Raw genomic sequence first — 16,711 nt, 5'->3', positions numbered from 1 at the left:
GTGTGTGTGTGTGTGTGTGTGAATGCGTATGCTGCTGACCCTGTGTGTCTTCTGTGTTTTCCAGTACTCTACTCATCTGCAGCTGGCTGAGGACTGCATGAAGCATTACCAGGGAACAGTGGACAAGCTGTGCCGTGTGGAACAGGTGAGAGGCCAGCCGGGGGAGGAAGGTAGAGGATAAGAGAGAAAACAATAAAGGTAAAGAACAAGCGAGGAGAAACAGGGGATATAAACAAGAACAGAGGCTAGAATGAAATGAGGAGACCAGAGGACAGAAAACAATTAAAGAAGAGTGGAGTGTAGTGAGTAGGGCTAACTGATCAAGTTGGAAACAATGATCAAACATTGATATTTTTCATACAGTCTAAGTTCCTTGCACAAAATGATTTCTGAAATCCTCAGTAATTGGTTTTCATTTATTAAAATGGCTTTGGAAATGTTTATGTGAGGGTTTTAAACGAGCATTTAAAATGACCAGCATGAATTGATACCTGAGTTGTGGGTTGCAGGATCTGGCTATGGGCACAGATGCTGAGGGAGAGAAAATCAAAGACCCCATGAGGGCCATCGTGCCCATCCTGCTGGATGCCAACGTCACCACGTATGACAAGATCCGCATCATCCTGCTCTACATTTTCCTCAAGAATGGTAAGAAGGAGAGTGCAGGCGACATAAAGAAATCCATTCAAAACCTTCATAAAGTCTGTGCTGCTATCTGTCCCTGAAAAGGTTCAACAATTTATTTTAGCTTCATTTGTGTGGTTTATTACTTACTACTCAGCTACCTACCTACCCCTGAGTATTAGTATTTCTTTACTTTACATGTTGGAATGTTAAGATATTTTTTCTTTCACTTTTCTTAATAGAAAAAAAACTTAAATTAATCAACAAAACAATCACCTGCATTACAATAGAAGCCACATTGCTTTTAATTCACCATAATGTGTATACAAACCCTTTATCTTTCTTACTATTTTTATATATGCATATAGTTGCTCTCAGGAACTCTGCACCACGTTCCCCCCTTTTTTTCTTCTTCTTCTTCTGCACTACTAACAATTTATATTTTTATATTTAGCAATGACACTGTAAAGGGGTTGCCTCAATCTCGTTGCACAGGTACTACACTTGTGTATGACAATAAAGGCATTCTATTCCACTGGTGTGGCTTCACCACTTAATACCTAATTAGCTTAAAAAAAAAAGACTATTTAAGTCTGTAAAATGAGTGAGTCCATTCACATGATATAGATACAGAAACATGGCTGAAAGGGAGCCTGTAAAAACTAGATACCCCCTCAGGTCAGACGTAACCTGACAATTCTGCACAAGTATAAAAGTTGATATATTTAGGCAGTACATAGGAAATATAGTGTCAATTTAAAGTTTTAATAAAAGGATTTTATTGTTGCACTCAAGTTACTAAAACATGAATTCCCCATTATCCCAGAAGAAGCTGAACATATTAAATGTAAACGGACAATTTTATAAGGGGGGTGTGTGTGTGTGTGTGTGTGTGTGTGTGTGTGTGTGTGTGTGTGTGTGTGTGTGTGTGTGTGTGTGTGTGTGTGTGTGTGTGTGTGTGTGTGTGTGTGTGTGTGTGTGTGTGTGTGTGTGTGTGTGTGTGTGTGTGTGTGTGTGTGTGTGTGTTCAGGCATTACGGAGGAGAACCTGAACAAGCTGATCCAACACGCTCAGATCCCCCCCGAGGACAGTGAGATCATCACCAACATGGCTCACCTGGGCGTCCCCATCGTCACAGATGTAAGGTCCCCCCTGGGTGCTGCTCTTCTTCGTTTTTTTCTTTTCTTCCTCAAACAGGGGGAAAGAAATCTGGTGCTCTTTTTCTCTCTCACATCCTCGTCTCTTCTTTTCGTCATTAGTCCACCCTGCGCCGAGGAAAGAAGCTGGACAGGAAGGAGCGTGTGAGCGAGCAGACGTATCAGCTGTCCCGCTGGACACCACTGGTCAAGGACATCATGGAGGTGCGTTTGAAGAGCTTCAATCTCTATTTGGTTTATCATGTCATGTGTTTGTGACAAAGAAGGCTTTTTTTTAATATGCCGTTTAAGCAAACTTAAATTAAAGGTCCAAAAACAAACAAACAAATGAATCTGAGCAGAATTATTTACTTTTACACCCACAACAACCTTCTTCAAACATCTGTTTTTTCAACCTGGTTGTTATTATGGTATTTTACTATATTTAGCCCCTTATTTGTGCTAAGCCAATTCTCCAATGGACCTCCATGATGGAGCCACACATGGTTGCTAAGAGACGTGACACAACTGTGAAGCCCCTACTGGGGGTGGGTGTTTTTAAGGCAGACAATATTGTTGACAGAGATCTGCTTTGTCTTTTTGTCCTCCTGCAGGACGCTATTGAAGATAAGCTGGATACCAAGCACTACCCCTACATCTCCACCCGCTCCTCCGCCTCCTTCAGCACCACTGCAGTCAGGTACACACACACACACGCATGCATGTAAATGTACTGTGTATATATACACAAAAATATATCACCTTTATTTATTCAGGGAGGGCCAGATGAGAGCAAGCTCTCTTTTCCAATGACACACAGATTACATATACATAATAAATTACAATACGTATAAAATTACACAGTAATCATTAAAGACAGAAAGTGCACATTCAGAATGCATGGGCTTATGAAGAAGGCATTTAACGTGATTAAATTGAATAAGGCTGTTCAATTTCAACAGGATGCGCAGGTTATTTCATTCATATGGAACATAATACTCAAATGCAATTTTGCCTTTTAGTTGTGGCATATGGACTATTTAGGATCAAGTAATTATTAGTACAAGTGCCATAGTGAAACAACTTAAAATTCACCAAGCTCAATACATATACAGGTAGTTTTTTAAGCAAGGTTTTGTAGATAAATAGGATGCGGTGCTGCTCTTTTCACAGAGCCAAAGACGTTCAGCCTACATTCTGATATGCACTTTGGCCTCTCATTGTATGGTAAATTAGAAAGACAGGAAGGGTGGCATAAGATCAATAGTAATTTGGGAAGGGAGATGAGTCTAACGGGTCAATACTCGAGAGCTTTGAAACTGATGATTTTGCATGTTTTAAAATGATCCGCATTTGCGTGTGTGTGTATGGCGTGCGTGTGTTAGTCTATGAGGGGGAGGAATGAAGCCACACTGATCCTTACAGTCCAATTGATTCAGCATCAAATCCTTCCCTGTTCCAAAGTGATCGCCGTCCCTCTTCCACACATCCAGACACACCCAGACCCGAGGATCATGTTAGGATACATGTGGCTGAGTCAAAGGAAAGCTACGCAGATGAAACCTCCTAATGTTGAAGTGTGATCTTAAAGTGTCTATAATCAATATTTTTAGATTTATATGTTGCCTCACCATCCTTCCATAACATTGGTGGTTTAACATAAGAGTATAACAATTAGAAATGCTGCATTCATTTCTTGATACCACTGGGCATCACACTTGCAATTTAAATCATAAAGCTAGAATGTTTAAGAAGCTGCACTCCAAATACTGAAAACACAGCAGACTGAGATTGCCTCATTTGGCTCACACACGCCATCCCAAATACACGAAAAAGCCAGTTTTTTTCACGGCCACATGCACTGACATGCAAGCAGCCAGACTGGCTATCAAAACGAAGGACAGAGAAGCTCGGCTTGTGACGCACAGAGGGAGTGGGACTTCTTCTCTGCTCAGGACGCTGTCACTCCACTATATCTTTACAGAGCAAATACATATCATACATCTGAATGTTCTGAAGGTCCAGTACAGAACCTATGAATCAAAGAGTATGAAATCTAGATACCAGCTATCTTTGTCAACTTTAATAAGCTAACTTTTACCAAGAACCCTGTACTTTTCTGCCTTATTGTTTATTTATGTTTAGTTGTAGTATTTTGACTTGTAACCGGGGAATCATCATACATCACAATTGTCGATTGATTTTTTTCCTTGAGCAGCATCTGCAAGCTGCAGAGCTTCCTGCCAGGGTGCAAAAAGCTTCCAACAAGCCAGAAGAAGTCGTATGTAGCCTGAAAGGAAACAGGGTCTGAGAAACACAAGTTACCCTGGAAGTCGCCCTGTCAACGCAGGGCAACTTAGATGACTTAGGGTCATTTTTGTTGTACATTTAATTATCTCAGATTGCTCATTTATATCAGCTGGACGATGAAATTACGTTTTTTCATGTAGCATTTCACTCAAACGAGCTTAAAATGTGGAGTTGATAACATCTATAATAACATGACCTCGTTTTTCCCTTATGCTCTGACAGTGCTCGGTACGGCCACTGGCACAAGAATAAGACACCCGGAGAGTACCGCACTGGGCCACGCGTCATGGTCTTCATCATCGGAGGCGCGTCCTTCAGCGAGATGCGCTGCGCCTACGAGGTCACGCAGGCCAATGGGAAGTGGGAGGCCATCATTGGTGAGTAGTGCAACAGGAGGGGCCAGTGGGAGCAGGCAGAGAGCAAGAACAAGGGTTATGTTTTTAGGTTTCAGATGTGGCCACGCCACCCACAACAACAAGAACAACCTTAAATAATAACACCACCTGATCTAGTTTTTCTAGTTGTAGTTTTTGCCGACCGCCAGTGGTTTAACTTCTTACCTCGCTGCAGTGATGTACAGGTTTACTTCAGGATCACAGCCGACCGCAACCATAGTGATGCTGGGTGGTCAGAGGGGAAACGGACCTGAAACCTTCAACCTGACACAGGCAGCAAATCACTGCTTTTCATCCGGGTCGCTAAGTGGAAAAAGGTTTATAGAAAGTGTGACAGCTGATGAAGCTGCATCCTAATCCGGGGGCCACACCCTTAGAAGCATCTTCAGAGCGCTGTGTGAGCGTTGACCAGCAGCTGCAGGTTCTGTCGGGCCTTCAGGTCCTCGGCGGGACACAGAAGAACAAAGCTTCTGAACTGGAACACAGCTAAAACTTCAGTGCATAAAAAAAGATAAAGCTCTTTACTGTATGACACATTTGACCTTATATCACTCTGCGTTCTCTCTCAAAGCATGGGGTAAAATGAGATGACCTGTTGCCCCTGTAAAGCCAGTTCTTAAGAGCGACTTTCTGGAATTAAGTTGCACTTTGTTGAAGCAAGCAGTAAAATGATTATAAAGTTTTTTACAAAATTATAGAAAAAAGCTACTACTACGCTATCTCAACCCACTGGCAAGCTAAACTTAATAAATAAAAATAATCAATACAAGATTAAATGTGGTTTGATATTCTGGGTTGACATTTATTGAGGCATTTATTTTATTAAAAATGAAATGTCAGGAATTGAAGATGAGGTTTTGCAAACAGAAACCATCCACAACACAGCTCATGTAGGACAGTGGAATTTCCTTTTGGATCATCACGCACCTAGGTCACGAATCCCAAATCCCACAACAATCACAGTCCCACTGAAGCAGTTTGATACGACATGTGGAAGGTCTAGCAGCAGATAGTCGCTACAACCTGCCTATTGCGTGCAATGCGTTATGTTAAAGTAGCCCTTTATGTTATGCCCCTGTGTACTGTTTGTGTGTCTTAAGGCTTTGTGTTCTAAATGGGAAAGTGTCTTGTTCGTTCCTGTTGTGCTCTGCTTCTGCTCTTGTCTTTAAAAACAACTGTTGTCTTTAAATTGCAGCCACGCCATGTCTTTTTTTGTGTCTGTGCGTGTATAATGTCTCTACAACATTTTGAGTGTGTGTGTGTGTCTCTCTCTCTCTTTAATGTCTGTACAACATGGCTTGTGAGTGTGTTCTGTACAGGTTGCTTGTTTTTAACCCTTTTGTTTCTGGAGCGAGTGGGGGAGGGGCCGTGGCATGTGCTGAGAGACGAGTGGTGAAGCCGCCTCTGTTCCTCCACAGGTGCCACCCACATGCTCACCCCCACCAAATTCTTATCGGACCTGCAGCACCCCGACTTCCGAGAGTCCACTAGGGTGTCCTTTGAGGACGCAGAACCCACACCCGAGTGAGGCAGAGACAGATTGGGAGGGAGGGAGAGAGAAATCACACTGAAAAAAGTAAAGGCAGCCGCACAAAGAAGCCCTTTCTGAACCTCCGCAGCACAAGGGCTTCCTACTTGTTCCTCCTTCTTGTTTTATGTGACTCCACCCTCCTCCACCTCCTCCCCCCAACCCTGTGTCCCTCAGGGATGGGCACCCCCTGACCTTTCCTCACTGCATGGACCGCTCCATCAGGCTCTAGTCCCTGTATCCTGCAGTCTATCGGATGTAGCCTGTCTGAATTCCACCCCACCCCAGGATGCTCGGGGTGCAGACTAGTGCAGGAACTGACAATTAATTTTTATTGTGGATTAATCCGTTTGATTATTTTTGATTAATAATTAATTGATTAGTTTTTTGGTTTATAAAATTTCAGAAAATGGTGAAACATGTTGTCGATCGATGTTTCCCAAAACCCAAGATGACGTCTTCAATTGTCTTGTTTTGTCCACTACCCAAATAGTCATAGAGGAGTGAAGAGATTAGAAAATGTTCCCATTTAAGATGTTCGAATCAGAAAATTTTAACTTTCTTTTTCATAAAAAATGACAAACCGATTTTTCGATTTTGAAAAGAATTGGTGATTAGTTTAACAGTTGACAACTTATCGAATAATCAGTTGAGCTTTGCAGCTTTAGTGTAGACTTGACCAGATATTGCTGATGTCATTACCCACAATTTGTTGAAATAGGAATGTGATGGTGTTTTTTTTTTTTTTAAATCGCAGCCATAAGAATATGAAACATACAAGTAGGATGAGATTACATGCATCACATAGAAACAGTATTTCATAATTTAATTTTATACAGTAATATTGGTCTTAGAATAAAGTTGTTGTCTAAACTACAGCTAATGTCTCTGAATCTACTGTATATTACTGTAGAACTGTATAGACGAAAACGTAACGATAAGGTGCATCAAAAAATAACTTCGAGCAAGGCCGGTCTCATCAGAGGTGTACGTAGGCGCGGCGTGACGATGCCGAGCACGTCGCCGTACGGGGTGGAGGTTTGGATTGAGCCCGTGTAGAGTCTGTGCTGAAGAGCGGCCATGGCTGAGGGGGGTCGTGGCCCCATCCCTGCTGCCTCCTCCCATCATCTCAGCCGGGTGGATTAAATTGCCCGCCACAGCCACCCAAAGGCCCCTTGAGCCTGTTGAACACTCACCCCAGATTTAATCTACCCCCGAGATCCATCTTTATCAGTTTTTATTGTCTGATTATTTTTGTAATTAACCCTTTGCAAAGACAATCACTTTGATTTGTTAGTGGGTTTTCCTCATACGGACAGGTCCTTGAGTTGATGCTGGATTTCAAATAAGGATCCTCTCCTTTCTTCCTTGTGTATTCTTTTTTTTTTTCTTCTTCTTTTGACTCCCAGCCCTCTAACGTTCTCTCAGCCCGCCATCACATGCTCACATGGCTCACGGCTCGTCCGCAGAGGGTGCTCTTTAATATTAGCAACAGATTACCTTTATCATTATAATGCTTTCAGGGTGCTGATACATGGGGCAATTCGGAGGGCAACGTAGACTGGAAATAGTTGGGTCACAATAATCCTTTCAGAAAAATTCTTTTAAGTTGGCCAAAAAGTTGCCCTTTGTATCACGGCCTCTATGATGCCTCTCTGCTGACACACAGTCTGGGAATGTAGCAATGTTCCACCTGTAGAAATAGAATGAGAGTAGAATGGACATGAACCGTTCTCCGTGGTCAGTTGACCAGTTCAAGGGAAAATGGCGGTTGTTTTTAGTTGTTCTGGTGATAACACACTGCATGCTCTTGGGGAGAATTGTTGGTCTCTGTAAAGTATTAAGTGTGTGGTCTAGGCCTACTCTAAAGTGTCTTGAGATAATATCTACTATAAAAGCGTATAAATAAAATGTAATTAAATTGAACACACTTCAGTAAAGTGTCACCCTCACTAGTTTGAGAACTGTTGTCTTAAGGACTCACTGATAGAAATGTTATATTATTCTAACAATCCTCGATTCCTCTCTAGCAACAAGGCAACACGCCTCTCCACGCCTCGTTATACTCCTTGTCTGAAGGTCACAGTCCTTTTGCGATGGCAACGGTACACATAAAAATGGCCGCCGCTCTGACCATTCGGCTATGTTGTTTTGAACGGAAATGTCTGTTCTACTCTCATTCTATTTCTATTGTTCCACCTGATATGCTTTAGCAACTTAAATAAAAAGTGAAGATGCCGCAAATGTCTAAACAGCTGCCACTAATCCACCCCTCCCCTAATGTAGACTGTTTATCTCTTTAAAAACGTATCCTTTACACCAGCCACTAACAGACTATTAGTTTTCAACATGTTGGTTCAGTAACACACAAAATGTTTTGAGGTTCTTAATCTGCATCTGGGTCATTTATGACCACGTTTGCAGCTGTGCAGATTTAGCAGGATTGCTCAAAGTTGATATATACGTGACTGCTGTAAATGTTCACAATGCATTCAGGAGTTATGGCAGTTTATTTAAACTGCAATAATGTAATGATAATAATGGTATGAAAGAACTTTTGTAGTTATCTCGTCTATGCTTCGATAGAGAAGCTGTAAGCCAAAAGGTTGAGAGCTTTGTTAAATGGCGTCATGGCGGCACTATCTGCACCAAAAACTGAGCAGCTCCTCCTCAGACCACAGCTTGGCTTCCACCGAATGGCATTGGTGTTTAAACACGTTTTTTGTTTTTGTTTTGAGAAATCCTGCTAACAAACACATAGGAACATTAAAATAATACCTATTTGCATGAATGTCAACGACCACCTTATTGCTCATTTCTGTAAATTATTAGCAAGGCTATTTTTGAACACACATTCACCCACTGAAGATTGATATTCAGTCCCGGGCATCCATTTTATTCCTAACTAATCTGCTAAAGCGATATCGTTTACAAACCGGTGTTTTATGGTTTTCACAGTAAGCAGCACTCACCATAAGCAGTATGGCTGCCCCCTTCTCCCCCCCTCATACTGCTGCATTCAACATTCAACACTTCTTGAGCAAAATGGCCATCACCTACTAAAACAAGTCATTGTTTTTGTTATGCTATTTTGGTCTGAACCTGGCCTCGTACAGTAACTCAGTGACTTCACCGTGTTGTTTCTGAGGCCAACAGGCCCACGAAGCTGCGTGTTTGGGGAACAGCAGAGAAGCAGGCGAGGCCAGCCCCCACCAAACCCCCACCCACGAGCCCTTACAACTCCGAACCCCGCATCACCATAACGACCCAACTCGAGATGGGCTTGCCTCTTTCTCTCCTGTTTTGACCTTTATCTACCTCCACTTCCTGTTCTGACCCCTCACACAGGGTCCAGTTTAGTTTTACCGTAGGTGATTGTCTTTGAGGTAAACGACCAATCAAACCAGAGTGGAGGAAACATGCAGCTTTGCAACAGAAACAAACAATGTACTGTAGGTCAATACTGTTGGTAATGGTGGACAGGTGTGAGGAGTAAATCAAATGTTTCCTTTGGCATTTTTACGATAAAGAATTAATTTTGCAGTGAGCAATCGAATTGGTCAAATTTGGCAAAAAGTTTGCTTTACTCCAACCGAGCGCCTTTCAAGTGTTAAAACGTCTGAAATGTGTCTTCAGCTGTCACGAGGGCTCATCTCTATCATTAGAGTTAAAGAGTTTTACATTTTCATTCACATTTATGGGAGACGACGGACCTAACTCTGGTTTGGGATTTCATGACATGTAGAGAAGATCTACTTTTGTCTTTTTTTTTTTCTAGCAGTATTTTTCTGCACGCACTTTAATTTAAGGCCCACGCGGCCAGTTTACTGACAGCTGTTTACTGTGCTGTGTAGACCGGTCTGGTGTTGCAGGACTTCTGCCATCACTGATCTGTGTGCTTCCATGTCCAGCTGCATGTGATTTAACACGGCTTCATGCGATTGGATCAGGCTGTATGTTTGTAGAGTGAAGGAGTAAAGGTCAGAGGTGGAAGGTGTTTACATGGTACTACATTCAGACATGTTGAATCTCAGAGATGATAGATTGATATTTGGAGATGTGGAATAAAATAAAAATCTTAAATTTGGAAAGTCAAAGGTATTTGAGTGTGTCCAGTGAATCTAGTCATACCTACCGCTACTAGTTTTGGGGATTGTCTCTCGCTTTCAGTTCAGTTGAAAAAAAGAGAACATGTTCCTCTACAGGCTGACAAAAGTCTTGAGTTTGTCTTTAGGACATAGAAAAGTATCAATATTTTGGAGAGCAACATTGAGTCGTTAATTTGTGACAGTAAAAGTACTGAGTTATCTCCCACCTTTTAGAATTTATCAACCTTTTTGATCCTTTTGAAGCTGTTGGCTAATTGATAAAGCTTTTCTAACTTTGGGCTGCTCAGCGCTTCTATCTTTACTTTCAACATCATGTCCTCATCTACAGTAGGCACTCATAGCAAGAGCTGAAAACACATTTTTCACCGGTTTCCTTCCAAACGTACAGGTCTAACGCTCTGTGTGTGTCTGTGTGTGTGTGTTTTCTGCATGTGCGTGTCTCCAGGATCGACCCACATCTTCACCCCCACCAGCCTGCTGGAGCAGCTCAAGGCCATGAACAAACCAGACGAGGAAGTTGCAAGTTAAGACCCTCCAATCACGTCTCTCTCCTCTTTACCTCTTAACGCTACCCCCCCCCCTTCCCAAAACCCTTTTATTGTATATGCATCTTGCTTGAGAAGAAAAATACATCTTAGATGATAAAAAATATGTTGTATCAAAGAATTACAATGTTGCAAGTATTCTCATGTTTTACAATGGATGCACCTAAACATATTTAAAAGGTTTAAATATCAGAACAGAAGGCCATTTAAAACTGAAAGTACCAAAATGTAATATTGTATGCTATGAAACCTGAGCAAAGGTAGCCGTTTTCCCTCCTTTGTTCCTTTGGGTTTGTCGGTGTGAGTTTTATTGGAAGCACGTCGAGGAGGGATGTGCAGTTTGAGAGGTTGATGTTGTAAAATATGTATCGGTCAACATGCAATATATATAAATATATTCATCAGAGAGGAGTTCCCCCCCCCGCCCATTTGAGATGTTCGTATTCAGTAGCATGCTTGGACTTGTGTGGACCGTTTATGTGTTTGTATCCAGTGTGGATGTTCTGTGACCCGCAGAGTTAGCACTTTTTCCTAAACGTCAAGCTTGAATGCTACACTGAAAACCTTTGTTTTGAGTATCGATGAAGTAGAAATACTCGCTTTAAAACTTTTAAAACTATTCCCGAAGAAATATTTAACGGAGGAGAAAAAGACTACGTTACGGGAGCGTAGACGTGTATATGTGTTTTTGATAGTTTTACGCTTTGAGGCCGCTGCGTATCCAAGCTAACCTCACAGTCCTCTGCAAGGATATTAGCAAGCTACTAGCCCACCGCGTATCTGATACTCAAAACATACATTTTCATTGAAGTATTGGTTTAAAAAGGCTCGTTTGAGCAGAAATTGGAAAGAGAGAGAGCTCTGCAAAAAGCCAGAATTATCCCTCCTCCGGTTAACAAGACTGTAAAGTATTTACTTGCCACAATTCTTTTTCTCCAGAGAAACTCCACGTTTAATGTCAAAAAGGCCGTTGCTTGCTAATATGTAATGAATAATCCTAAAAAGGGCCAGTTGTATTTCAGTATTGTAATCTGTCCGATTAAGTCTTATCATTGGTTAGTAACGATGTTTCATTGGGCCATGCACTAGTAGTGTTGCGTATGGGCCATATGTTGCTGTTTTAGCGTCTCACTGTTGACTGGTGATATTTCTGACTGTGAAGTAGCGATACCTTTCCTTTAAAAAATGTCAATGTGAAGCCGCCGTATTTGTGATGTTTTAGCTGTAGCTGTTAGTGGTCAACTCAGAAAAAGAACTAATATATATTTTCTTTGTCTGTTTCCTCCTCTGATGCAATGTAAAATCCTCCAATGATGAATGGCTTTGCAAAAAAAACAACTTAAATTTCATCCTTTACACTTTTTTCCCTCTTTCCTGGCCAAACAAGTTGTATCTTGCACTATAATGCGTTTTCTGTGATGCAAACGCTTGACTTTGCGTTCATTTTGTTTTTTAGTATAATTTGCTGTTGTATAGGGTTTACTCTATTAAATCAATTGATTTTTATCAGAATTATTTATCAGAGAAAAGATAACAGCGACGCATTAGTCCTACTACTGTTTAACTTATCGGGATTGTATGTTTGCAAGTGTTTAAGCACAAAGAAAATTTCCATGTGTACCTATGTACTAAGGCTGTCTAATAAATTGGCTTCCATTACATTAAAGACTGTTTTTTTTGGTTTGTTTTTTTCTAGTACTATCTCTTTAACAGTAAAGTACAGCAACACCAAATGTTATTTTTCACCTTTATTTATTTTCCTTAGGAACAACCAAAACGAGTCTCTGCAAAATGTTTTTTAGAGCTACAGTTGGAAAAATAAAGTTACAAAAAATGAATATGAATTAAAAAAAGGTATGCATAGTTTTATGGTATAGAAAACAATTTAATGTGAGAATACAATCCATAAAACATGTAACAATTGTATATTTCTCTTTATTTTAAAAGCCTTTACAGTGGTGGAGTGTGAATGTTTGGTCCACATAAAGCTGGTCAGTCCCAGTAGACACTTAGCCTTTAACTTAAGGTAAACCGGCAAGCTTATAAAAAATATTGTACGAAATTTCATATTCAAACTGCACATTGCTGTTTCTACATACAAAATAGCGTGTAACAACACAGAAGCTAATTTGAGGCCATCCGGCACCTCGGGTCGACCGTTCACAAAATATAACCACGGAGGTTTCTCAACCGACTCCCTCACAACAGGAGTGCAATTAATTTACAGAGCAGCGTGCTACTGTATCGGGAAAGAAAAAACGCTTATACAGCAACAACAAAAAAACACTGAAATACTTAAATTTCTACAAACTAGAAAAGATTAAAAAAAAAAACATTACTGTACAGTCACACGATTAATAAATAGCTCAAAATAACTGAGTATTACTTCATAAAAATTGCCATTTCAAGACAGCTGTAACTTGTCTTGTAATTTATCGGTTTGTAAAATCATCATGATCAACAGTTTTATCAAACCGATCTACAGTACTACATCAGTTTAGAAAGTGTCATTTTCATGTATGCCAGCACATCTTTTGAAATTCTTCTTAATGACAAGAAACAAAGAGGAAACAAACTGATGTTTGGCCACCTGAGACTTAAATGTTGCCATAAAATTATTTTTTTTAATCCAGTAAACAAAGCTCCAGCAACAACTTTTTCTCCAAATGTAGGAACAAAGAAAAGTTCCAAGAAGAGAATGAGTTAAGACGTTTTATTCACCTGGTTGTGCAGCCCCTGCTGTCTGGGCTGCCTGTAGCTGCAGGACTAGGTGAGGAGCCGCTGGTAGTGCACCCCCGTAGCCAGAGAGCGAGCCATGTGTCCAGAGGTGCGCTTCATGTGCCGAGCTGCTCTGATGGCTCTGTTCAGAGACGTGTCCACGGAGCGCTGTTTGTCTACTGACAGTGAGCGTCTTGTCCTCCCCCTCACCTCTCTGTGACCCCTGACCCCTGAGGTGCCAGTGCTGTGGCTAGGAGATACATAGAGGGGCGATGTGTACAACCTGAAAAGAGGGTAAGGTGGATGATGAGGAAAAAAATAGTTTGACAGTTCAGATTATATTTGACATACAAAATGTACTATGTAGTATTTTTATGGTAGTTTTTGCAGTTTGTGTAGTATAACATACAAACTTAGTTGTCTCTTTGTACAGGAAAAGGAAAAGACAGAATATGTCCGCTGACGGATGTCAAACTGCGAAATTGGAACTTCAGTGACAATAAATCTTCACAAAGAGAAAGAAAGGTATGTTTCCGGAGATATTGTGCTTAGCTTGTTATTAAAATTTTTGGCTGTTTCATAACCTTAACCAATTTTTTTCAGGTCAAGTCATACACCTCATCTAATTTGTTAAACAAGTTATAATAATAATAATGTATCCTTTTATTAGTCCCACAAGGGGAAATTACAATTTACACTCTCCAAACTTTTCTTTGGCAAAGGTTTGTTTTGCAGTGCCATTTAAGAGCAGAACGTTGTCAAGATCAGACCCTGAAGCCTACTATTGCCCACAGACTATAGTATGTTATAAAAACTTGAAAAAGGTGATAGTATAGTATGTCGAAAAAACACACAAAAAGGTCATAAAATGGTTAGATGTTGAACAAAACTCCAAATGGTCAGTATGTTGAAAAAAGGCATAGTATAGTATGTTGGAAAAAGTCCTTTAACATTACATGTAATTTAGCTGACGCTTTTAGCCAAAGCAAATTCCAATTAAGTGTTTTTGACTTTAAAGAAATGCGGAACAACCAGAAATATAGTCAAGTACGTCAGCTTTAAATAAGCCAAACTGCAAGAGCCAAATCAAAATGCAACTGTAAGTTATGTTTTTTCAAAATTGGCATTGTTGTGTCATTGATTACATCCCACTATGCTACACAGTAATACAACAGATACATTATTTATTCATATTGATTGATTTTAATATTGATCGATCCAACACCAAAGATTCTATTGAACCTTAAAATAATGTTTCCAAAATCATGTCAGTGGTTCATTAACTCGTTGGAATGAGACATAAGAATAATGATAATGGTAACAGTAATGGACAATTCTGCTCCCAACCCGTAGGGGGACCAAAGAGGAAAAGTGCTTTGGTGCCTACTGTGGGTGCTGTATATTGTAGCTAGTGCTAATGTAATTCTTGGTGACACAACAGTACGACACCGTTCAACACGCTCAGTTATTTTTATTATGATTGTTTTGAGCAGGGTTAACAACTCTGGGCTAAGCCATGAATTCATCAGTAACGTTAACTGTATAGATAGACGACTAATGGTAATTTAGCTAGCTAGCACACCCCTGTCTTTTTCCTCAGTCTTCCGGCGCTGAAAGGCTTCAATCGGGATAAGAGCTGACAACGGCCCCGGGGACACATCCACAGTCAGCCCCTAGCCAGCTAGCAACCATCCACTAATATTACAGCCCCGGCCGAGGGACACATCCACAGTCAGCCCCCTGCCTCCTAGCAACCAGCCCACTCATCACTTAATTGCTGGTGCTAAGGACGCTAACCGCAGTTTACTGAACCATCGGGAAACAGACCCAGGCACCGGGAATCAGAACAGCGCCCACCTCCGTTAGCGTTACCGGTGCGCCCCCCATTCGCTTTTAGCCGTCTTTACAATTAGCTAAATTTACTGGAAAAACAGGAATAAGGCACCAAAAGGACTACTAGTAATTTAAAGATGTGGTAGCATTGGATCTGGACGGGAAGGATAACTCTGGGAGTTGGAAGGGGTGTGTCGCAATTCTGCCTTCTCACTCCGTGACACAGGTTTGAGTGTTGCAATTTTGGTTTTATTTTGCATATCGTTACAGCCCTAGAAGATACACAGGTAAAGTTGGAATTAATCAACAATTGCCATCAATACCCCTGAGGACCTTGGCAAAAGTTAGCAAACAAGTTCTGTACAGATTGGAAAAATAAAAGCACAAACCCCTGTGGAACTGTCTGACTTTACGGTACAGCGGCGTCACTCACGGTAACATTACTAATTAAACAAAGCACCATAGTAGATTAAACGCCACAGACGGCCTAACTACATTAGGACTTAAAAACACGTAAAGGTACTTAGGTGGATTTTTAACGTCCAAAAGCCAACTGGACTTGCAACTGCGGACGGAGCATCATCCGATCCATAATCCATAGTATCATAGGCTAGCTAACGTTACTGTCTGGTGATGCTATGCCGGTATTACGTGTTTGACGGCTCAAAACAATAGTGACCAATCTCATTAAAAAAAGCTTTAATTGCGGTTCTACAAAATAATCACAATGATGTATAAAAAACAAAAAAACAATTGTGGTTAAACAATTATTTAAAAATTATTACAGGCCTAAATTGGTTTGTTTGAGCAGAAATATAACTGGGGAAACCCAAGTATATACTGTACATTCAAAGCTCTTGGTTAGTAAACGAAAATTTAACAGGTCAGTCCAGTATATTGGTATCAACCTTATTATAGACAATCAAAAGCTGAATATATGTGATCTCTTTAACATCTTTTAAACCTTTTAACTCTGCTATAGAAATGGTCCGGCAGTGGTATTTTTGCTTATTGTGGTGTTATTCCTTCAGTATCTTCAAATGGATCATATCAAAGAATACAACCCAAGCCTAAAGGTTACGTAAATCAATAAACCCTTAATAATTAAAAGTGAACAAATTGTGTCATAAATAAAAACAGTTTTAGTTTTTGAAATATGCTCATTTTTTAAATAAGTAAATAAGTATTTTCATAGTTTATTTCATCTGCAATAATAGTATGCCCGTTGTTTTCAAGTAACAACAATGACGTCGCAATGCTGCAAAAGACAGAAGCCTAAGCTGAATGCGCTAGCTGTATGTGCACTTGTACAATACGTTTGAATCAGTAAACATCTATCAGTAAATCTTTGACTTGTTTGTCTGAGGTTGTCTGGTCTGAGGCGGTTTATCATGAGTTTATCATGTTTATCTTTTCACCTGTGGCCTGACACTGTTTAAAAAAATATACACTGTAGAGATGAGCCGGATACTCGGTTGAAACGAGCATCCGGTACGGATAAAGCACTTTTGCC

The 16,711-nt window shown here is 40.5% G+C and overlaps 2 protein-coding genes across 10 annotated transcripts in view; one reads left to right on the top strand and one right to left on the bottom strand.

Annotated features, from left to right (window-relative positions):
- stxbp1a (syntaxin binding protein 1a) overlaps positions 1 to 12,308 on the top strand; it is a 50,839-nt gene extending 38,531 nt beyond the window's left edge. Inside the window, exons 13-20 of one of the 2 annotated variants that reach the window (XM_032539569.1) lie at positions 65 to 145; positions 510 to 648; positions 1,655 to 1,764; positions 1,884 to 1,985; positions 2,375 to 2,460; positions 4,293 to 4,447; positions 5,884 to 6,041; positions 10,548 to 12,308. In XM_032539569.1, coding sequence (XP_032395460.1) covers positions 65 to 145; positions 510 to 648; positions 1,655 to 1,764; positions 1,884 to 1,985; positions 2,375 to 2,460; positions 4,293 to 4,447; positions 5,884 to 5,993 — 783 coding nt within the window. In that variant the 3' untranslated portion in view covers positions 5,994 to 6,041; positions 10,548 to 12,308. The remainder of the gene's footprint in view (positions 1 to 64; positions 146 to 509; positions 649 to 1,654; positions 1,765 to 1,883; positions 1,986 to 2,374; positions 2,461 to 4,292; positions 4,448 to 5,883; positions 6,042 to 10,547) is intronic. The other variant, XM_032539570.1, reaches the window with a different exon arrangement.
- A 95-nt stretch (positions 12,309 to 12,403) lies between these two features.
- The window catches only part of akna (AT-hook transcription factor), a 34,547-nt gene continuing 30,239 nt past the window's right edge, over positions 12,404 to 16,711 (bottom strand). For all 8 annotated transcript variants that reach the window (XM_032539551.1, XM_032539545.1, XM_032539543.1 and 5 more), the window contains one exon: positions 12,404 to 13,648. In XM_032539551.1, the coding sequence (XP_032395442.1) occupies positions 13,414 to 13,648 (235 nt within the window). In that variant the 3' untranslated portion in view covers positions 12,404 to 13,413. The remainder of the gene's footprint in view (positions 13,649 to 16,711) is intronic.

Source organism: Etheostoma spectabile, chromosome 16 (assembly GCF_008692095.1).
Source record: "Etheostoma spectabile isolate EspeVRDwgs_2016 chromosome 16, UIUC_Espe_1.0, whole genome shotgun sequence".
Taxonomy (NCBI): Eukaryota; Metazoa; Chordata; class Actinopteri; order Perciformes; family Percidae; genus Etheostoma; species Etheostoma spectabile.
This window is presented reverse-complemented; position numbering and strand designations above follow the sequence as displayed.